Genomic DNA, 24165 nt, shown 5'->3' with positions numbered 1-24165 from the left:
GACAGGAGTGCAGAGGCTCAAATGGTATACATGTGAGGAATTTAAGAACTAAATTCAAATCCCAAGTTGGAACATGAAATGGTATTGGTGAATATACATTTGTAAGTCCTTTCAGGAACTGTATTATTAATGGTATTTTAAAGAAAGAAACCTATTCCGATGAGCGGTTAAAAATGGACAGCACAGCAAGATATCCTTTGATTTTCCTGATCTGGAGCCCCAGATTGGCCAGATGTAATAGAAATGAAAAGCACCATTGGTGTGCTACACTGAAAAGGGTCCACATCCCTATCTTTGCACCAGTTACTGAACTTATTCCAACAACACCGGTACAAGGATTTTGTTGCTGGCCTCCTGGCCGAAAGCAAAATCTCCATTACGTCATCCGGAAGATCCCAATCCTTGTATCTCAACCATGCATGAAGGTTACTTGAGGAATCACGGGGACTGGAGGAGACGCGCACAGCAGGGGAAAATCCCAATCCACTACGAATGCGTCTCCTAGAGCTCCTCTCGGGGGAAATTCCCTTGAGCAATACTGATCGCACTTTCGGTTTACCGTGGTTGCGAACAGATCCACTTGAGGGGTTCCCCAAAGGGCGATCTCCAGAAAGACTTCCTGAGCCAACTCCCATTCGTGGGAGACTGTGCTCTGCATGCTCAGAGCGTCAGCCGCCGTGTTCTGCTCTCCGGCTAGGTGAACTGCTGATAGAGAGATTCCTTCTTGTATTGCCCAGAACCAGAGTTGCATTGCCTCTCTGCACAGAGGTAGTGATCCTACGCCTCCTCTTTTGTTGAGGTAGTACATGGCCACTGTGTTATCCGTCATTATCAGGACATTCTTTCCCTGTACAGAGGGCAGGAAGGCCTTCAGCGCTAGTCTGATTGCCCTCAGCTCCAATAGGTTGATGTGTAGTTTGGACTCCGATGGAGACCAACGTCCGCTGATTGTCAGATCGTTGGTGTGAGCTCCCTACCCCGTCAGTGAGGTGTCCGTCACTACTGTTCTCTCCGGCCATGGTTGCCAAAAAGATTCTCCCTTGAGGATGTTGTCGTTGGAAGCCCACCATGATAGATCCTGAGAAACTGCACTCGGAACTTGCCGAAGATCTGACATATTCCCTGAGAATTGGGAGCACTGAGTTCTGGGGGCCCATTGGAGGGATCTCATTCTCAGTCTGGCCTCTGGCACCAGAAAAATGCAGGATGCCATGAAACCGAGCAACCACAGAAAATGGAAGGCCGGTAGATGCTGGGCTTTCTGGAATTTTGTTACCATCTGCTGGATGTGGAGAGCTCTCACCTCGGGTGGCGAAGCTTTGCCTGAGGAAGTGTCCAAGACTGCTCTGATAAACTGGAGTTGTTGGGATGGTTTCATTTGGGACTTCTTGAAATTGAGGGAGAAGCCCAGGTTGTGGAGGAAGTGGCAGGTGATCGACATATGTTCCTGAGCTTGTTCTGGAGAACGTGCTCTGATCAGCCAGTCGTCCAGGAAGGGGTAGACATGAACCCCCCCCCCTCTCCTGAGACTCGCTGCCACTACCGCCATCAGCTTGGTGAAAACCCTTGGAGCGGAGGTCAGCCCGAATGGCAGAACTCGAAACTGATAGCGAGAACCGCCAACTGCGAACCTCAGGTATTTTCTGTGCTTGGGATGGATTGACACATGAAAATAAGCATCCTGAAGGTCCAATGATACCAACCAGTCTTGGAATTGGAGAGCCTGAAGGATCTGAGAAAGGGTTACCATCTTCAACTTGTCGTTTCTGAGGAACTTGTTCAATCTTCTTAAGTCCAAGATGGGTCTCAGTCCTCCGTCCTTCTTCGGGATGAGAAAATAAGGGGAGTACCAACCCTTGTTCCTCTCCGCTACAGGTATATGTTCTATTGCAGCTTGCTCTAGCAGGGTTATAATTTCCTGCAAAAGGAGCTGGTCTGGTAGAGCTGGCTCCCGGTGGATGATCGTGAGGTCTTTTTAGGAAGGGAAGGCAGTAACCTTGGGCTACTGTTTCCAGTGCCCAAGCATCTGAAGTAATGCCTCGCCATTCTTTCAGATGCTGAGAGATTCTGCCTCCCACTGGTGATTTGTATGATAAGACCTCAGAGATTTGGAGGCGGCTGAGGGCATAGATGCCGTTCCTGAAGATGGCTTTGTAGTCTTTCCTCGTCCACCACGAGTGACATTCCTTTTGCCCCTTTGAAAAGCCTGTCCTCTTCCTCTACCAACAGAGGAGTAGTATCGAAAAGGACGACCCCTCCAGGAAAATGAGAGCGAATAGGGTTTCTGAGGCTGTCGCATGGAGTCAATAAGGGATTTAGCTGCCGCTTTCGAGGCCTGTAGTTTTTCTAGGCTCTCATCAGCCTAACTACCAAACAGCCTCGAGCCATCAAAGGGCACGTTAGAAGTCTGGGCTGAACATCTGGTGCAAACGCCGACTTTATCAACCACGCAAATCTGCGTAGCACTGTGCTTGATGCCATGGACCTGCTAATACTATCAGCAGTATCCAGTCCAGACTGGAGACATTCCCCAATTGCCTCCTTCCATCATTGACTATATTCAGGAAGCCTTCCCTTTCCTCGCCTTCCGGAATATGTTCAGCCGCCGCCGAAATGCATTCCCACAGGGTATGTGAACCTGGCCAGGGTACAGGTGACATTGGTCGATTTCAAGGCCATGCTACCCAAAGTAAACACTTTACGAGCCCAAGCATCAACCTTTTTATCCTCCCTGTCCAGAGGTATGGTTGGGTATGCTGTCTGCCTGGAAGTAGTAGCGGCCTGAGTAACCAAACTTTCTGGCATAGGGTGTCTATTCAGGTATTCTGGATCAGAAGTAGAAGTTCTGTACTTCTTTGGAAGATTGCCGTCTAGTGCATCAATGCTATCAGGTTTTTCCCAGTTCCTTTGAACTGTCCTTTGGAGCGCCCTATGGAAAGGGAGAACTGGATCTTTCCGGGGTCCTCGGACTATAATGTCCGTCATATCGTCTTGCTCAAAAGTAGGGGAGGCTCTTCCCCAACCCATATATTCAATCACCCTACTCATCAGACTCCTGTACCCTGAGTCTGCATGTTCTGCAGGATCAGGTGCAGCAAACTCCAATTCAGGTGATGTGTCAACACCACTAGCAGAATTCAGAGTTTCACATAGGTCTCATTTTTGTTTCAGGGTTTATAAATTCCTCTGGAACTTGTTTAGTGCCATATTTTACTCCAAAAGGAGTGACATCTTCAACCTCTGAGCCATATTCTTCAAAAATTGAAGACATGGACCTAAAAAAAATCTGATTTGGGTAAAGGTGTAAACCTTCTCTCTTCCTCTTGATTTTTCATCAAAGGAATAGGTGTTTTCTTCAAAGGGGTCGAAGGAACCTTCGACACACTAAGCCTTCGATAAAGGCATTGAGGATAATATAGGCTTCGTTGTCGAAGCTGTCGGCGCCCATGAAGGTGCACTCGACTTTGACAACTTCTGCCTTTTATGAGGGATCGGAGAAACACTCGATCCTCGAGGATCTCTCGACGATTTGTCAACTCAAGTTTTATGGGTACTACTGGGTTTTATGGCCGTAGTTCCCGATTTGTCAACTCGAGTTTTATGGGTACTACTGGGTTTTATGGCCGTAGTTCCCGATTTGTCAACTCGAGTTTTATGGGTACTACTGGGTTTTATGGCCGTAGTTCCCGACTTCCCTGTGTTGTCCTGTGGAGCGACCGGGGTCTGGCTTTTCTGAGGTTTCTTTGAGGGGGTCGAGGCCACGTTCTAAAAGACCTGCATCATTTTTCTTCTAAAGCTCTCCCATTTTGAAGGGGAATCCGATATTGTTGGACATCAAACCAATTCCGTCGATGTATCGGATGATGACGATGGAGATCTAGGTGTTACGTTCACCTGGTAGCCACAGGGACACCATCCAGCCGGGTTACTCGCTGGTATGCTTCTCAGTTTTGCCCAGATGTGGTCTGCGGGGAAGGTTCTGCCTGAAAATACAGGAGGACTGTGTTCAAGACTGGCCGACTGGGGTAAGTATCCTCCCTCCACCCCTGTATGATTTCAGCCCCTCAGGGGCCCTCTCCTCACCTTGTGGTAGAGTTAGGCGTGCTCTCCGCCCTGTCTTCTTTGCAGGGGCGCGTTATCTTTCGTGGGCGTGTGCGGTCCAGTTACTTCACTGAAGCCGGCCCATTTGATATCGTTCAAATAGGTCTTATTGCTGTTTAGTATTGTTGCTATCCTGCATGCCTCCCTTTGTTTAATAATATCTCTTTTTCTCCCTTAGGTATGTGGAGCTTCAGCGCGGCGAACTGGCTTGGTTGAGCCCTGCTGGTAAATGATGGCGCTTTAAGAGCGTTATGATGCGGTAAGCGCTATGCGCAGCGCTGCGATGGCTTGCCTTGCTAACCTGTTTTGTCTTCTTTCCTTGCAGGTCGCAGTGTTCTTCAGCTCGTGTGGAATTTCCGGAGTGGTGCCAGCCGAGAGGCGACCAGCCAGGTAAGCCTTTTGAGCAGGTCGTAATTTGCAATGTCTTCTGCTTTCTTAATGTTGCCTCCATCTTCCTCTTTCAGGTCGTGCAGTCCGGGAGGCGTGCAGATCCAAGGAAAGCTGTTCTCAGGAGCTGCGAGTAACTAAAGATGAAGACTGCAGGTAAGATGCTGCTGCTAATGATGTTCCTTTTGTCTCAATTCAGGTTCTGCTTCTCCGAGGTTCGGGGGTTAAGCTGGACACGGTGAGTGTCACGTTGCAATCTGCAAAGTAACGCAAAGCGTGTTGTCTTGCTCGGGTGTGGTTTAAATAGCCCCAACAAAATAGTCCAGGTAAAGTAGTCCCTAGGCTACCACACCCAAAACACTAGACCGCATAGCTTGGTTCCGAGGAACCAAGCTATGTGGATGCCTCATGTTGGCTGACAACACAAAGTAGTTCCCAAGCACATTGTTTTTCATGGTGTATGAGCCAGGCACCATAGACGCCAGGACTGCCCCAAGAGGGTTTTGGAAGAGGATGCCAGGCTCTAAAGGCCCGAGTCCTGACTCCACCTGGCCAATGGGTTTGCCAGAGGGGGTTTTGGGCGAGGGTCGTGACACGGTCTACTTTTTAGCTTTTTAGAAGAAGACGAAGAAGATCGTCTCGACCTACTACGTGATCGGGACCACTTCGAATGTTTTTTATGACGTTCTGACTCTTTTGAATCAGACGATTTCTTATGTTTTTTTGACAAGGCTTTCGAAGGGCCCTTCGACGCCTCCCGCCCCACCGCTAACTTACTTTTCCTCTCACAGAGGGCCTTCTCCGTCATTTCCTGACAGGAGCCACAGTCGCTGGTTCGATGGTCTGAACACAGACACGGTGAGGATCAGTAATAGACATCTTCGACCCGCAGTAGATGCACGCAGTTTTGGGAGTCGAAGCAGTTGATGAAGATGTTTTCTTGACAGAAAATCTCAAAGCACGCCGTTCACGAGAGCAAAGCAATCGGAAAAACTGAACTGAAGCCAACGGGCGCGGCTCGAGCTACTTATACCATCGGTGACGTTGACACGGTATGGAGCCTGTCGAGGGACAGTAGACGCCACGGCCTCGAGCACAGCGCGCTCTGCTGAAAATTTTCTTTCCGAAGCAGCGAAGCTGGCGATAACGAATTATCACAAGATGAGGAATACGTGGGAGGACACAATCCATTCGAAACAAGACCTTCTTGCTCTATCTGCAATTAACGATTACCATTCATGAAAGTAATATGAGCACAGTGTGATACTTAAACAAGAGCATTAGAAAGTGATGGGATGTGGTTTGCAATAATTGGTAGTGCACAGCTCTCACGTTTCCCGTGGCCATGCGTGAGAAGACCATCCAGCCCTATTTTTATTTTGGATCACGGGACGATACAAGGCATGCATTTTGCCTGAATTTCAAAAGGAAAAGAAAAAATTACAAGCCCCAGAAAACAGGACTGGAAGACCTTCTGATGCGCATGGTCAAGGTAAACGTGAGTGCTATGGTAGCTAAGTGCAATCCCTGTCACCTAGGACCCTTCCAGCATCTTCATGCTTCACCTTCCTGAATCCACACCAAATCTGCTTCCCCTCTTTAGATCAGAAGCTGGTGAGCATTTCAATAGATGCCTAGTGTGAGGAGTCTGAAATGCGAGACAGACACAAAGGTATAGTTTTCTCAAGATTTGCCATTTTATTAAATAGAAAGGGGTGAGATAAATGACCGTCTTTCCCTAACCTAACAAAGATGTCCCTGCCTAGCAAACTAAAACTAAAGAAAAAAAAAAGAGGTCGGGTCAAAAAGGTCTCCGGCCCTCAGACTAATGCACACAAAATAAATTATACAAGGAATGTTTGGCTATCTTCAGATCAACAAAACAATATACCAATTCAAAGGTTTTAAAGAGTACTCCTTGTGGCCAGGGTTGGACTCCCTTCCCTTAGATCAATTCAGGAATACCCTGAGTAAAGTTCTGATGCAATAAAGTTCTGTTCAGTGCAAAACAAAGTATTTTCCATTCACTGCGTCATTCAATTTAGCAAAGTAAATCTCTTTTTTACAAATGCTTGTTCATAAATCAAAACAACTGTAGTTCTCCACAGTCGCCTGCTTGGTAAAGGAAATGTCTCTCCCTCAAAACACAAGTTCATAAACCAAGGTAATTGTTCTCATCAAAATGCCAATTATTAGCACATCATACTTTTTCTTCAAAGAAAACACTTGTCTAGATAGCACAGCAACTATATTTGGTAATGCAGCAGTTCATCAAAATGTATTAAAGTAAAATAATTCCTTCCAAGATACCTTTTACCACAAACACAGTCATTCCAATCATGTTCTTTCCTGGCATACTCGCCTGCCAGGACTAACTACTATTAGTTCCTTTCCTGGTTTACTCGCCTGCCAGCATGAACACTCCTACACCTATAATTGTGTTCAGTGGCAATGTTGTTCCAAGATTTTCCACACAAGTGTATCGGGGGTTGCCTCATAAAACTCACCAACAATTACAAAAGTAGTCAAAAAGGACTGTACACCGGTGCAAGTAGTAATGCAGTTTTATTCAGGGCCCCATATGCAGCTGGGAGAGCAAATTCAAACAGATCGCGGAACAGAACTGCATGAAAAGGCGCTGTCAAAGAAACGCCCCTAAGGTTAGAACTTTTATACAATGCAAGTAATTAGTATTCAGAATCGTGCTACATTTAAAAAAATCTCACACAAATCTGATTGGACTTCGCACTTTGAACCCTTACAGAAAAGCATATATTGCGATCAATAATTGAGCCCACAAACCTTCCTCATTTAAACCATGTGACTGATGTCACATGGTTTAAATGAGGGCCCCCAATCCACCCCCAACTCCCACAACACAAAGTTAAGTAATTGAAACATTTGAAACTACCAGCAGAACTTTAATCAACTGCCCTGGTCGTATCATCCGGATTCTGAGAACAGCTTTCCACCATGACACCATCATAGCCTTGAACCACGGACACACTGCTTTACAGATGTTGCATATTGGGGACACACTAACCAGTTTCACAGGGAAATTGTTGTACGGGGCAATTTGGAACCGCTGTGGCTCTCTTCAGCTCCATTCGAAAATTGTATTTCATAAATGATTTTGAATTATAAAGTGGTCATGTATTAGCTATTCGTTGACGGAACCTGCGAGCTCTAATCTGTGACCGTGAAAAATAACATGCATCTCGCAACGCTGGCCTGGGATTGCAGACTCTGCACTAAATCACCAGCTACAGCGGCCTTTGCCACGCACAAAATGCTAACACATGTTTAAAGCAAAAGCAAGCTTTTAGGGCCTATTTACTGCGTTTCGTTCTACCACTACATTTGATTATACTTACCTGTGTCCCTGTATTTATGAATTCGTTTTATTAAGGATTTTAGTAAACAGAACAGAAGGAGCCCCCTATTTTACAGTGCTACTCTCAAAGCTGATAAGTGGGTTTCTTTATACCACGTTGAACTTGCATCTTTATTACACAAGTATCCTATGTGAGGAGGTCTGAAAAACAACTGCTTCTCTTTATAGTCTCTTGACTCTCTACAATGTGGGTTACAGATCTCCCCAACTGGCCATTCCATAAAAGGGAAGCTGCGTCCTTGTTGCTTCTGGATTACGCTTATGTAGCATTTTGGCTGCTGGCAATGTAGGTTACAGGTTTTCCACACTTGTTGTCCCATAGGAGAGTTGCACCCCTGCTCCTTTGCATTATTCTTCTGCAACCTTTTGGCTTCCGGTAATGCGCGTTACAGGTATCCACTAATTTGTGTGCCATATAAGTAGAGTTGAAACCCTGCTGCCTTTGTTTTTCTTCACTTGTTTGTTATTCAAAATCATTTCAGCTAATTGTCTTATCGGGGAACCCCGGAGGTCACCTGGCCTCTCAGGCCAACTCATGGGTCTTCTCTTGCATCTCCGTTTGGCTTGCTGGCACTGCAGTGGATCTTCCAGAGTCTGTCTGCACTGTTGCCAGCTCTGGTATGACTGCCACAGTAAGCGCAGTTCTTCGATGGAGCTTTGACAGCTTTGTGGGGTCTACGCTTCGTTATCTGAGCGGTTCACGGCATGTTGGGAGCTTGTCTCCCACACGGTATAGCTTTCCCCAATAGGACTTTCAGCTGTGCTCTCTCTGCTCAGCCACACTCCTTCTCCCGAGTCAGCCTCAACTGGTGTTTTTCCTGCTTCCACAGTGTGTCCCGCATTTACACCTGCGGTTGCATCTGCTACTCCATCAGCATCTCCTACCTTCAGCTGCAACTCATTTCAGAATTTAAATGAAATGAAGCACCTGCTCAGGTGCTTCATTTCACAACCACTAGACTGCTCATTATGTTTAATGGTCATTTTAATCTATCAACTCAGAGCCCCTCTTGCGCGTCCCAGTACCACAGGCATTATGGGCTCTGAAGTCCATAGTGGTTTTGGTCTTTTTGATATTTATTTAATTTTAACTGATTTGTGAAGTGAGAGCTGCCAAGTTTACGGTAGGTTGTAAAAAGGTTTTGCGATTTATTCTTGGGATTAGGACCTTCATAGAAGGTAGAATTATTACAATTAGAGGTTGTCAGCAATCTCCTCCCATTTGATCCTCCCTCATGTTACCACCCGCAGGGCTAGGATGAAGTAGTTGCTGCCCTTCCTTCTGGCCACATGGGAGGAGACTTTAGGCTGAGGTTTAGTGATGACTCTGCAGGATTCATCAAACTACTCAGACCGTAAACCGAGGTCCTAACAATAAGCAAGCAATCTAAAAGCATTTTTAAATCTGCAATTTCGATCGTATAATAGTCAAAATGGTTTCCACTTTCGTTCATCCAGCCATCTGCGAGGGTCTCAGTTGGCGGAGGACTAGAAGGGATGCCATTTCCCGCCTAGGTGAATGCTACCAAACTATTTCGTAGCCACCGACTATGGCTGATATTGGCAGCATGATCATCTGATCTTTTCTCAAATGCCCCTTAGCTTTTCTGATGGATCTGCCTCTGTGGTGTGTTCAAGTATGAAAATGTAATTGATGCACTGGCCTAGTAGCCGCTTGCATGAGCCGACTCAGAATATAGAGCTAAATATAGCAAGATGAATCGTAACAGAGTTCTAACGGCTACAAGTCATTTATTTTAGACGTTCCTTTTATTGGAAACCTGTGCTAATTTCAAAGCACGCATACACACTGCAATCAGCATACCTGGGACATGACCTTTTGGTTCAGCGATGCCGTAGGTGAACAACCGGCCTGGACAATATTTTCGGGAATGCCACTCGCTCCTGAGCCAAAAGCACAACAGTTTAGCCCATGGGACACCACACATCCCTGGAATGCAACTACACCAAGAGATGCAAACCCTGTTGTGATAACACACAAATAGATTAAAAGGGTGATGCTGGCAGAGGCATCACAGAACACTAATGCACAGACCTCTGGGAATTGCGACCTAACAACCGTGGCTCGGAGACTAACACTTTCCAGCATTGTAGAGGCAGTAAACAAACCAGAAAGATCACTGCAAAACAAATTGCTGCCTTCGCTGCACTGTTAACTGCACATCTGAAGAAGGGATGAAAAGCAACAGACTAGTTCTCATTCCGTCTACAGAACGTATTCCATACAGCCATTTATCATATTTCTTTTCTGGAATTTTGTTCAAAAAAGAATTGGGGCATCAACATATTTAAGACATCTTTTCAATCTGCTCATCTGGTCACTGTGGAGGAAAAGGGACGGGACATAGAAGTAAAGTGAATCTCCCCCCTACCACAGAAATGGAAAATGAAAAAACAGTAGCTAGAAGTAGACTTGGAAACAAGAGTCTGGAAACCTAAAACTTTGACTGAAGTTATAGATGGAGCCATTCATATTAAATTTGAATTTTTCGCACTTTCCAGGTTTGATCACAGCTTTACGCAACTATAACTGAGATTTTGTTGCACTGGGACATTTCCGCAAGAAGAGATTGCTCAAATGCGTTTGTGCTTTTTCTTGGTAAGACACCTGTACTATATGCATTTCAGTTTTCTTATTCAGCGCAAGTTTACCTTGCTTCAGCTATTTCCAAGGCCTCTTTGTTCAGAATTGGTCAGTAACATTAACTACTTAAATGACTGAGCTTGGAGTCCCCATTGTAAAACAGTTGATCATTTCAGTTCAAAAGCGAGATTTGAAAGGATGGCGTGTCAATGCAAGCTTGCAAAGAATTAACCCATCCTTCAAATTACAGACATTACATTTCAGGTGCTGGCAGATTCGGTTCAAACTCGCAAATCCTGAAACTCCTGAAACTCCCTGATTAGACCAGGCTCTTCAATTGATTTGTGCCCTAGCTCGGGCAGGACATCTGTTGCTGGCTTTTCCTCAGAAGATCAATCTTTCTCATGCAGGTCAGGTACTGTTAGCTCGTATAGGGTGAAGACAAGCACAACCTTAGAAGCTACTAGATCCCTCCTCTGAACATAATGCTCCGTCAGAGTTCTGGAAAAGAATGACTTTGCAGTTTTGGGTGCCGGTGCCCACGCTGCTGGAGTCAGGGTGCATCTTCCACATCAGCACCCGATGACGCAGGGATTTGATCCACGCAACTATCCATTGCTGCTAAGGAAACAGACACTGCATTCTCCATTTCAGCACAATGATTTGTATGCTATAAAAAAAACATCATCCAGCCCACAAGGCAGAAAGCAATTTATCAAGTAGGGAAGTAACAACAGAAAATACCTATATCATTTTCTTGCTAGCTTTTATCCAAGCACAGGCATTCTAAAGTGAACATTAAAGCGACAGGGAATAGAAAAAGTTAAAGGGGTGGGAATCTGAAGGGGAGATGTCCAGTTGTCAGCATATTGTTAATATAGACTACCAACTCGTTGCATGCAGGTAAACTAAAGAATAACTGGTCTACCGGATATCTAAAGGTAAGAGGAGTTTCTTACCCATACACATATTCTTTCAGTCTTCATAGAGAAAGCGGTCAGATACCAGAATACTCTTCAACCTCAGTGCACTCTGGAAATGGGGACACTTAATGAAGGGCTGGCATCATGCAACAAAGCTGACTGTTCCACTGGCCTCAAGCCCTACAGCTTAACCTCAGACAAAGGGAATAGGATGGGAGACATACTACAAGGTTGGCAGTTTCTTGACGCCAAACATCTCATGAGTCCACGAACGTTCTGCAGTAGGCCTTGGGTCTTCAAATAAAAAGGGGCATATCAACAAAGCCCATTTCAGCAATAGACAGGGCGGTCGCTATTGAGGCACAATACGATGTAGAACTGAAGAAAGTGTATCCATGTAGCAGAAAGTTTCATTGTTTAAAAACGACCAAAACGCCAACCAAGGTGTCAAAAGATATGATTCTTACCGTAATTTCCCTCGTCATTGCTTCAATTTGTCTCTGTTGATTGTCTATAACCTGTAAAAAGAAGCAGATCACAATGATTATGCAGTTTCTACTTCCATTTAGGTTTCTAAAGGCAAAGCATTTCTGGCATAGTGCAACGTTCCTAATAGGACGCATATGTGAGTACATGATGCAATGAAAAGTGTAAAGCAGTCTTTGCCCAGAACGTGCTACTAGTAGAGACGAGACACATACACAACCATAAAAACAGATGTCATGAAGCAATAAAACATAGTAGAGTGATCAGGAAACCGTCACAAAGAAACAAAAAAACGCTTACCTGTAACTATAGCTCTCCAGCATTGGTATTTTTCATGTATTCACATGACTTCAATACCCCTCGTCGACAGGCTGGCAATCCTCGGTTCCACTTTCACATTCGGAAAAAAAGAAAAACATAGCACTATGTGCAACCGACCCATAATATTTTGACACATATGCCCTTTAGCCATGAGGAGAAGCCCTACGCCACACACCAGCAGGCAATGTTCAGATTCTGGAAGCACACAATGCCAGTACACACAGTGGAGCCTCAGAAAGGGGTAGGTGGGCAGGTGACACATTAATCTATGAAAGATACCAATGCTACAGAACTATAGTTGCAAGGAAGTAACATTTTCCTTGCCAGCATTGAATAGATTGACATGCTTTGAATAGTTTAAGAAGCAGTATCAAGCCACATGGCATGCTGAAGAGGGACAGAAAAGTAAGGAGGGCTCTGAGAATCCCTTTATTTAGCAATTCCAGGCAATGCTACTTAGTGACAGTGTGGGGAATTGGTCACGTAGCAGATCTGGAAATGTTATTAAGTGGCAGCCTGCCATCATCGCCCCAATGGTGGTGTTCGCTGTGACTTTGGAACCTGTATGCCGGTCGGATTTCTTGTGACAAAATGTAATGGTGGATAATATACATCTGGACAGGCATTGCTTGGAAATTGCTGCTGCTTTGTTGCAAGGACAGATGCCCAAAAACAGTCGATTAGATTTGCATAAGTCCATAGACTTTTCAATATAGTAGTCTAGGGCCATTTGACTATCCTGTAAGCAAAGAATCCTATCTGAACAGAATGCATACAAACATTTTTGGAAGGCGCAATTCATTAAGAGGGCGGGTTGTCAAAAAGGGCTTTTGGCAGACGGTTTGGACAGTATGCAACCTTGATAAAGCAGGTTAAAATCTGTCTCGCCAACTCTTCTTGCTGAAGTAATGGCTACTAGGAAAGCCTCCTACAAAGTTGTGCATTTAATCTCAGTCTTATGCCCGAGTCAAAATGAATGTCCCATGAGTTTTGTCAGTGTTGAGGTCCCAGTAAGGAGGCATCTTTAGAACTTGTGGAAATATGCTGCGGCCGATCCAAGAAACAAATGGCAGTGTGACACAGAATGTTTCAAGGAGTTACTTTAACTTTCTCAGGACGGGCTTTGGGTAAATGTCTATATTCTTTCAGATCAAACAAAGCTAATGGTATCAGGATGGGGTAAAATATAAGGTTTCAGGTTTCATTATCCAATAAGGATATAGGCTGGGGCAGCGATAAACACAAATGGGCGGAAGGGTTTAACTACAACAGAAAAGGGACTACCACCTTGGGACTGATCTTGCTCAACAGTAAGAGAATGGGGTAAACAAAGCGTTATTCTCATGGTGGGGAAACTGTTCTCCACCAGGATCTCTAAAGTACAACAGAGGGGGACGGGGGGGGGGGGGGGAGAGGGGGATACAGCGCTCAGTCACATTTCCACCAGAACTCCTTCACACAGAGGTATGTCACCCTGCTGAATATTTATGTTCCACGCCAGGCAGATAAGTGCCAGGAACATTGGTTCCTGATCTAGTTCCAGGCAGAAGTTCTGCCTTTTTTCTAGCCCCCCCCTCCCACCTCCTTGTATCTTCTCTTTGGGGTTAGAGCAGCGGCCAGAACTCTGCACTGCTTGAGAGGCACTTGTGCTTCTCTCCGTTGATGCCCTCCATTCTTAAGGTAGGCTCTGGGACCTGGATTATCATCTTGCGTTCGAGGGTGAAAGTCTGTAGTTTCTACTTTTCCCTCAGCACCGGCTCCAGGGTAGATCGAGCAAAGTTTCTGCTGGTTGGCTAGACTGCCAGGGCAGCTCTCCCAATGCTCATTTGTACAAGAGGTTTCTATTCTCTGGGAAATCACTCATATTGGGATACGGTGGGTGCAAGTAACGTATGCATGGCTGCTGCATTGGTTTTATTCCCATAGCTAAAGCCTGTAGTTTAGACTTCAGGCTTTGTCCATTCTTCTGTTCCCATGTAGTCATTAAATATTATCCTACTAGAAGCATGCTCCAAAGACAGACGCTCTAGCAGCACCAAGGTATCTAGGAGACTTAACATAAGACTTCCATGACCAGCAGTACATGCCTTGCTTCATACAGAAGGTATTCCCCAGGGTTGTTCCACTCATACTCTAAACTTACGATCACTCGCAGCAACGGCATGGGATGCATGGAAGTCCCCCGAGTACTCACACTCCTTTACTGGCGATGTAGGGAGGGAGGCTTTGCGATAAACAATGATCGAACTGAGCAAGCAGAGTTGGCATAATCCTCAAACCAATGGGCAGGTGCCAAGGACTAGCAACCCCATCTCACCAGCTTTGCACTGTGCACGCTCTGAACTCTGGCAGAGATGATACTCAGAAAACGGCATAAAAGGGAGCCATCCAAAATGTCTCACTGCTTTGCTACTGCATTTGTAGATGGATGTACGCGTATCATGCTCATGGGACTTTTTCTTCATCTACAGTTCCCCTACTTCAGAGGTCCTATCAAATACCCCTAAATTCCAGGAAAATCTTTGAAAGACATTCTCACTTGTTTTCCAGAACTTTTTGGATCCTGATCCAACCCGCACAGCTTCTTTGTTCTTCCTTAATAAAGTATGCGTAAAAGGATATCTTGTTTTGGCTGTTTCCTATCAAATTCAAACACATAGAACACATTGCGAAGCCCAATTGAAGTCAACATGGATGAACAAGAGGCCAGACCATGTAGGGTTGCCTTGAACTTGTTCGAAAGTAGAAGACAGAAACTGAAAAGGTTGCTCAGAGAATATGCAATTACAGTAACAGCTGAACAAATGCAAACCCAGGTGATACTGGGTGCTGCACTACAATGTGCAATGACATCATTGCGTCAACAAGCCAGACGAAAAATCGAATTTTGTAGTTTTATGGGAAAAAAGTGTACACAACACACCTCTGGCCTCCATGCTCCTTCACCCTTCGCTCAGTCTTCAAGATCCTTCTCCCAACTTCTGCCAAACTTCAGTCGCAAACTACACCAACTTCCTTCCCTGAAACTCCCACCCTGACTGGGGACCTGGGTTTATATAGGTTGGTGACCCCTACCCATGGGCTGGACTAGAGTCTGCATCTGTCTCCAACCTAAAAAAGTGTAGTCTGCGGCATGTAGCCCACAGTTGTATGTTAGCCACATCTTGCATCTAGATAGATTATACTAGTCACCCATCTAGGCTGTCATAGACAGCCATATGACACATCCAAGTAGATTGTGTTCGCTATATTTCGCATATTGTGTTAGTCAGCCACAGCTCTCATTTAGGCCCATCCTGTGGGTCAGACACATCCCACATTTAGGCAAATTGTTATAGGTACCCATAATGTGCATGTGGGTGAATTGTACACGGTCTACTGCTGTGCCCTCATTATAGGCGCTTTCTCCCTCTATCCAGGTGTCCCAAATCTAGATGTTAGTGCATTTATTGCTGTGCTCCCATTCTGGGCGCTTTCACTAACTATTCAGGCGTCTCACATCTGGCTGCTAGCCCTCTGCTGCCATGCTCTCAAATTTGGGTGGCTCCTCCCAAAATTAAGGTATCTCACATCTAGCCACCTAGAACCTGCTCTCATTGTCCCAAATTTGGGGGTTTCCTCCCAATGTTTAGATATCCCACACTGAGCGGCTCATCTTCTGCCGTTGCTGCCTCTAAGTTAGGTGTGTCTGCCAAATATGAAGATATCTTTCATCTAGACAGTTGCTGCCGACAGCCATTGTCTAAAATCTGGGCATTTCACCCGCTCTCAGGTATCGCACATCTAGATGCCTGTTTTCTACTGCTGCTCCCACCGATTTAGGCGTTTCTCCCACTACTGAGATGTCGCACATCTAGCTGCCCGTTTTCTGCTTCCACTGTCTCAAACCTGAGCGTTTTCTCACACTATTCAGGTGTCACATCTAGCTGCCTGTTTACTGCCACAGCTGCCTCAGATTTGGGCTTTTCTACCAATACCTCACATCTAGTTGCCCGTTACTTGTTGCAGTTGTCTCGAATTTGGGTGTTTCCTTCTATTGGTAAGGTATCTCACATCTAGTCACTTACTACTGCCCGCCATAGTCTTACATTTAGGCATTTCTCCCACTATTCAGGTGTCTCGCATCTAGCTGTTGACTGCCCGCTGCTGTGATCTCGGGTTTGGGCGCTTCTCAGACTGGTCGGGTATCTCTTATCTAGCTGTAGAAACTGCATTGTCTTAGACTTGGGTTCGCGCTCTCGGCCCAGGTACCTCAGACCTAAGCACTCTCTACCTGCTGCTATTGACTAAGACCTGAACCTTTCTCACCTGCTGTAGTTCTCCCTCACACAACCATGAATGGCATTTCGAAACTGACAAGGCCACCACGACAACCGAGACCACCTCTCCGCCCTCACAACTCTGATCCACCTGCACCACACTCACCCAGAGAATTACTCCTGCACACAGCCACTCGCCACATGCATCCCAACCCACAAAAGGAACCCTCTGGCAAATCAAAAAGCACCCCACGCCTAAGGGGAAATGTGTGACATTTACAGGGAAAAAGTCAGCGACCTCGACCAAACCAGGGAACGTGGAGTGCTCATACAGTGATCAGATGGGGTTAAGGGGCAGGGGGAAAGTTGTTGAATGTTTAAAATGTTGAATAAAAACTTAAGTTAATTTTTTTTTAAAAGCACTCTACCCACCCAACCTCCATCACATTAGCACCTTCATTCACAAACCCTCCCTGCACACCACAACACCCCTTTATATCCAACCCCTGTACTTGCACCTCACACTGACACACCACACCCCTCCACTTCACTCCTCACCACACCCCCTCAAACTCTAAGACCAGAGGAGCTGCCTGGCACACCAAGATTCGCTCCTGCCCTACCGTGCGCCCTTCAACTTCTGCACAACCTCCCCTCACGCCCATTCTCTCCCTCCAGACAACCCGCGAGAATGACCCATACTCCCCACTTCTGCACACCGTGCAACATCCAACTCTCAAGCAAGAAGAGCTCTCTGGTTCTCCAAACACGACCACCACGCCACTACCACATAAACTGTGCCACCTTGCATGAATTCCCCTTCCAGATAAGTCCTCCTGCCCCCATCCCTCTTTGCATTAGCCAGCTCCCCAAGGACCCCTGAACACCGCACCATATCAAACACTTATACGGGAGGAGCTCTGCTTCGCACCAATAACCCTGACCCACTGCCGGTACGCATACCCTCCCTCCCTTCCACCTATGATACCAGCCCACGCCCAGCCCCTCTCCCAAGAAAACCTGTCGTTACCCAGACAGCCTTAAACGACTCGCACCACCCCCACCTCTATCTAGTCTGGCCCAGCATCCTCATCACCTGCTAAGTCCACACACACCCCCACATACCTCCCGCCCCTCCTCTGCATCCACTCAACCTACATCAACAGACCACCCTCTTCCGGCCCTTTCCCTTCTCTCAGCATTGAACACCTTTCTCATTCCAGAACTATTGCTTCATCCCCTTCCCCTTAGACCGCCCCCCTACCCTCTCTCAAACACCTATTACACTCAAACGCACGAAAATTCGGAACAGAGACCAGCTCTGACCATCGACTCTTCATGCCGTGCTATCTCTACCCCAGCTGTCAGGACCACCATGATAGCCACACCCAGACTCTCCCTATTTCAACACGACCTCTTGCCTACCACATCTACACCTCTACCTCCCGCTGGACACAAACCCCACTCAACATCAAGCCGGACTACACCCAACCACCAATTCCCCTCCTTTCCTCTCAATGAAGCCGACCACCGCCCATTCACTCTTCTCGCTCGCAATCCACCTTACTCATTCCCCGTCCCCACAAATGGAATCCCCGAACCACCACCACCTCTCCAGTCACTCAGACGGTTCTAGCCCCCAACATCCACACTGGTCCCCCCGCCTGGCCCCCTGTGGTCGACACCTGCCCACCGGTCACTCAGTCCTTCCTAGTCCATCCGGCCATCAGGGGAACTATTGCCATGTCCCATCAAGTCACCTGCCTCCTATTCAATGCCTGCTCCGTGGCCAAAAACGGACAACATTTTTGACCTCCTATCCTCTGACAATCTTGATCTCATCTTCATCACTGAAGCATGGCTCTCAGGCATTTTCAAACTAATCGCGCACAAGGCTTTCCCTCCCTCCTGACTACTCGCTCATCCCCCACAACAGACCTTCCAGAGGAGGCGGAGTATGCATCCTACACAAACCTCACATCTCCATCTCCATCTCCATCTCACTCACCGAAAACCAGCACTACACAGCTAACTGTAAATCCCTTCTAGTCAACCTCTCTCTGTTGCCACTCTCTCACAGAGTGTCCTACTCATCTACATGCCACCTGTATAAGACAGACATTTTGCCAACAGTCTCTGCGACTCACTAGCTACCACTCTGGTTAACCACCCAGCACTCACCCCACTGGGGGACTTTAACATCTGGTCCATGACCCAACCCGGGGTCGACAGTCTAGAGGCACTAAACCTTTCCCAGCATACCACGGGTCCCACCCACATTGGAGGTCACACCTTTGATGCGATCTTCAGCTCCTCCTTCGTTTCAGTGTCCAAGCCCCTCATCTGGACAGACCACACAGCCATATCTTTCTCTTTCTGCATACTGCTCCACTTACCAAGGCCTGCCCTATCCCACAACATGATCACAAATGCTAGAACACGGTCAAGGTACTACCTGACCTGGCTGAAGCCCTGCTGCGCACACTCCCAGCCACAGATAGACCCTTACTTATCGATAACTTTGACTCATGGCTTAATGACTCGCTCATCCCTCTCACCCCATACTGCCCCGCTGCCACCAACCTCCAAATGGATCACCAACCACCTTAAGGTTTTCAAGACCAATAATTGTTCCCTCAAGCGCAAATGGCGAGCATCCAAAACCCCTCATAGCAAGTCATTGTTTGCCCACCATCACGTAACCACAAATCTGAGATCCGAAAAAGACAAAAAAAAGCCTACTACCATAAAAGAATCCTGGACTGCCGCAGCAAAGAGCTCCACAGGATCATCACAGAATTTGTGAAGCCCTCCTGCACCACTACCCCGACCATGCAAACGCTCTGCAATTCCCTCTCCCAACACTTCCACAACACAGCACTGTACTGTACAGGACGGCCACCCTTAATGCCAAACTTTCCAACCTCACCCTCTGCCCAACACACCTCTCCTCGAGATTCCGCCCCTGCCCCCCTTAATGCCATCTTTCAACTCTTTCAATCCTGTCTCAAGCGAGGAGTTCCTCAAACTACTTTCCAACAGCAGACCTTCGGGTCCCCCCCTTGACCCTTGTCCCACCCCTCTCCTCTCCTCAAAGAAATATTCACCTCCACCTGTGCAGGAGAACAGGCGAGGTCCATACTCAATGACTAAATCACCTATGGCCTTTTCCCAGAACCGTTCAAAGTAGCGCATGTCAAGCCCCTTCTAAAGAAAGCATGCCTCGACCCCTTCCAGCCAATCAACTACAGGCCCATCTCCAACACCCGATTCTTGGCGAAACTCATTGACCACTCTGCATACTCTCACCTCAACGTTTTCGTCAAATCCAACAACCTCTTAGACACTGCGCAATGAGGCTCTGGTCATGGCACGGAACAGAAACCACACATCTCGATCTGGAATGACCTCAAAGTCTCAGCAGACCTTGAAGGATGCGCAGCACTGGTTCTCCTTGACCTCTCAGCAGCTTTGGACACCATTAACGACTCAATACTCCTCGATTGTCTCCACACTTCCTAGGAATCCGAGAACACTCAACTGGTTTGCCTCTTTCCTCAACAGAAAACAAATCCCTTTTCTCCCCTCTTTCCTCTCCACCGCTCGCCCTGTGAACACCGGACTACCCGAAGGCGCCTGCCTCTTACCTCCCCTATTCAACCTCTCCATGACCCCTCTGCCAGGGATCATCCGCTCGCACAACCTCACCTGCTACAACTATGCTGACACCCAAATTATCCTGAGAATCCCCAAAAGCAGCTCAAATCCACAACCTGCATGTCTTAAGGATATAGACCTATGGATGACAAATCACCTCCTTCTGAACCCAGGGAAATCAGATCATGGTGTGCCGCAATACCGCTCTACTCCTGCAACCACTCCCATGGCCCCGCTCCCTCGGCATGCCTCCCCTACTTCCACCACAGTCAAAAACCTTGGCTGCACAATTGACTCGGGCCGAACCCTGTCCCACCAGATCAATAATGTATCCAAATCCTGTCACTGCTACCTTAGGCTTTGGAGACGCATCTTCCCTTACCTCACCTATCCCGACAGACTGGCTGAAATTATGTACATTGTCATGTCCAGACTATGCGAACTCCATCTACTTGGGTGCACCGCCCACCAACTTAAACTCCAAAGCATCCAAAATAAGGGTGCGGGGGACACCCTTTGTCCGTCTGAGCATTGAAAACAGCTGATCCACACGCTCCGGCAGGCCTGCATGTCTTCTGCTTTGGCTCATAAAGAAGGTAAGCCTGTACGTGGCTTCACACATGGGCACGCATCGTCCCCTGCATTTCCCATAACACTGATGTTTTTCAAAATGTGCATTGGGCATTTATCTGCTGCATTTTATACTTTGCAAATATCACCTGCAATATCACCTGCAAATAACAAACACACACAGTTGTGTTTGTGGCACTCTGCACAAAGTTGTCTTTTTCCTCATTCGGCATGCAGGCAGATCTGTGTGCATTATGGGGCTCTTTCCCCTGTATTGGGCCCATCCAGTCTAGGGCCCCGCCTCTTCCTGTTAGTGCCTGGCCGGGCCTCCGGGCCACACTCTTACAACTACAGCCTAAGAGGCTCCATCATGTTGGGCACTCCATCCACACACCTCTGGACAGTGAAATTCCCACTCTTGTCATCACGTGAATACTGACTGTTGCTTAGTGGCTGCTTCGTCTCTACTCTACTCTCTCCCTCTGCCTCTCCAGTCATTCCCATTGCAGATATCCCTGTACTACGGTGAAACTTCACTCTGCCTTCACTCCCTGAGTTACATTTCCACTGTCCCCATATCTGTATTGCTGTGCTGCAATTCCTGTGTCATCCCAGAGTAGATTGCTACTTCCATCCTACCCACTCAGCCCCATTTGTCCTTTGAGAGCCTAGTATGCAAATTTATCAACTCTCCTACTACATTGACTATTGCTACCATCTACTGGCCCCTAGGCACCACTTCTCTATTCCTCTAAGTGGGTGGCTTCTGTTCCTCTCTACCATCTCCAACCTGCTACTACTGCGTGACTTCAACTCCCATCTAGACTCCCCTTGCACAGCAACCACCCTCTTCACGGACCTCTGCTCCTCCCTATACCTCTCCATTCTTCCCTCTGGCCCTCCCCATTCGCATTGACACACGCTAGATATATATATTCTCTCTCTCCATTACCATTACCTTGACATCCTTGCCCCAGGCATGAGGATTCGCCTGAAATCTGCCTCCAAGCGTAACACTTTGTATGACTCCGCACTTGCAGACCAAAACTGTAACTGCAGGGCTGCTGAATGGAAGTGGCACACCTCAGGCACACCCTCTGATCCACTACAGACTTAACATACATGCCAAAAAAAGAGCCCACATTCAGGCACGAGTGTCCAACAACACGGCTGAACTCTTCAAAATCTGCAGGGAATCCTCCTCCTCCGACGAAGTCACCAGGGTTGTCAACTCCATGAAGGCCTCTTCCAAACAGGTTGCCTTATGCTTTTCCAGGACCATGATGGACAACATTTCCTCTCCCGCCCCTGCTCTTGCTGATTTCTTCAACCACTCCTTTGCTACTGGTTTTCTCCATCCTCCCTCAAGCACTCCCTTGTGCGTCCCTCCTTAAATAAAACACTCTGCAGACCAATCCTGCCCAGCCAACTACCGCCCCATTTCCATCACCCCCCTTCCTGGGGAACCTGCTCGAGAAGTTGGCCCTCTCCTAACTCAACTATCATACCAAACCTGTTGGTGGTCTACACGATCACCAGTTTGGATTCCGAGCATCCAGAGGCACAGACACTGCTCTTCTGAACATCTGTGAAGAACTGCTTGCATCCCTTGACTCCAACTCCCCTGCTGTCCTCATCGTCCTTGATCTCTCTCTTCTGCATTTGACACTGAACGATTCAGTCCTCAAAAAGGCTACATGATACCCTTGGTATAGCAGAGCAGGCACTATACTGGCTTACCTCCTTCTTAACTGACCGTTCCTCCAAAACCATTCTGGACCATTTCTCCTCCCCCACCTGTGGCACACCAGAGGGCTCCATTCCTTCACCCTGGCTCTTTAACTTATACCTTTCTCTGCTGGCACACCTCATTTACTCCTTCTCCCCTAACTTCCAGTGCTATGCTGACGACACACAACTGTTCTTCAAACGTCCTACTGACGACCTTGCACATTCCTTCATCCCTGACTGCCTCTCTGCCATCCATGCTTGGTACACAGCTAATGACCTCTGCCTCAATGCCAGCAAAACAGAGATTCTCCCTATTGGGCCCCCTGCACCCTACTTCTTCCCTTCACTCTAGCCTTCCTCAATGGGTTCCCCTCCTACCCCCTCCTCTGAAGCCAGAAATCTCACAGTCCTCTTCGATTCCTGCCATTCCTTCATCCCTCATATTCAAGACATTGTCACGAAGTCCCACTTTCAGCTCTTCCTTCTCAAAGGAACTCTACACTTCCTCATCTTCCCCCAGAGACTCAATGTAACCCGTGCTCTGGTTCTCTCCAGGCTAGACTATTGCAATAGGTGTTACACTCACCTGGTATCCACAGGGACGCCACCCAGCCTGGTTACTCGCTGGTATGCTTCTCAGCTTTACCCTGATGTGGTCTGCGGGGAAGGTTCTGCCTGAAAATACAGGACGACTGTTCAAGACTGACCGACTGGGGTAAGTATCCTCCTTCCACCCCCCGTATGATTTCAGTCCCTCTGGCGCCCTCTCCTCACCTTGTGGTAGAATTAGGCGTGCTCTCCGTCCTGCCTTCTTTGCAGGGGTGTGTTGTCTTTCATGGGCTAGTGCAGTCCAGTTACTTCACTGACGCCAGCCCGTTTGATATTGTTCAGGTAGGTCTTATTGCTGTTCTTTAGTTTTGTTGCTATCCTGCATGCCTTTCTTTCTTTAAAATGTCTCTTTCTTTCTCCCTTAGGTATGCGGAGCTTCAGCGCGGCACACTGGCTTGGTTGAGCCCCGCTGGTAAATGATGGCGCATTAACAGCGCTATAATGCAATAAGAAAGCGCTATGCGCAGCGCTGCAAAGTCTTGCCTTTGGTAACCTGTGTTTTCCTTCCTTGTAGGTCGCGGTGTTCTTCAGCGCGAGTGGAATGTCCGGAATGGTGCCAGCCGAGAGTCGACCAGCCAGGTAAGCCTTTTGAGCAGTTCATATTTGTAAATGTCTCTACTGCTTTCTTTAATGTTGCCTCTATCTTCCTCTTTCAGGTCATTCTGTCCGGGAGGCGTGCAGATTTGAGAAAGCTGTTCTCAGTAGCTGCAAGTGTTTCAAGATGAAGACTGCAGGTAAGAGGCTGTTGCTAATGATGTTCCTTTTGTCTCCTTGCAGGTTCTGCTTCTCCGAGGTCCGAGGGAATAGTTGGACACGGTGAGCGTCACGTTGCAAGCTGCAAAGTAACGCAAAGCCTGTTGTCTTGCTCGGGTGTGGTTTAAATAGTCCCAACAACATAGTCCAGGTAAAGTAGTCCCTAGGCTACCACACCAAAACACTAGACCGCATAGCTTGGTTCTTAGGAACCAAGCTATGTGGATGCCTCCATGTTGGCTGACAATACAATAAAGTAGTTCCCAAGCACATTGTTTTTCATGGTGTATGAGCCTGGCGCCATAGGCGCCATGACTGGCCCCATGAGGGCTTTTGAAGAGGATGCCAGGCTCTAGAGGCCCGAGTCCT

General features: G+C 47.3%; 1 protein-coding gene across 2 annotated transcripts in view; it reads right to left on the bottom strand.

Moving 5' to 3' along the window:
* Positions 1–24165, bottom strand: part of CEP85L (centrosomal protein 85 like) — a 1005009-nt gene that overhangs the window by 88940 nt on the left and 891904 nt on the right. For both annotated transcript variants that reach the window (XM_069606618.1, XM_069606619.1), the window contains one exon: positions 11878–11928. In XM_069606618.1, coding sequence (XP_069462719.1) covers positions 11878–11928 — 51 coding nt within the window. The remainder of the gene's footprint in view (positions 1–11877; positions 11929–24165) is intronic.

This window comes from Ambystoma mexicanum, chromosome 4p, assembly GCF_040938575.1.
Source record: "Ambystoma mexicanum isolate Mex_15411 chromosome 4p, UKY_AmexF1_1, whole genome shotgun sequence".
In the NCBI taxonomy this organism is placed as follows: domain Eukaryota; kingdom Metazoa; phylum Chordata; class Amphibia; order Caudata; family Ambystomatidae; genus Ambystoma; species Ambystoma mexicanum.
This window is presented reverse-complemented; position numbering and strand designations above follow the sequence as displayed.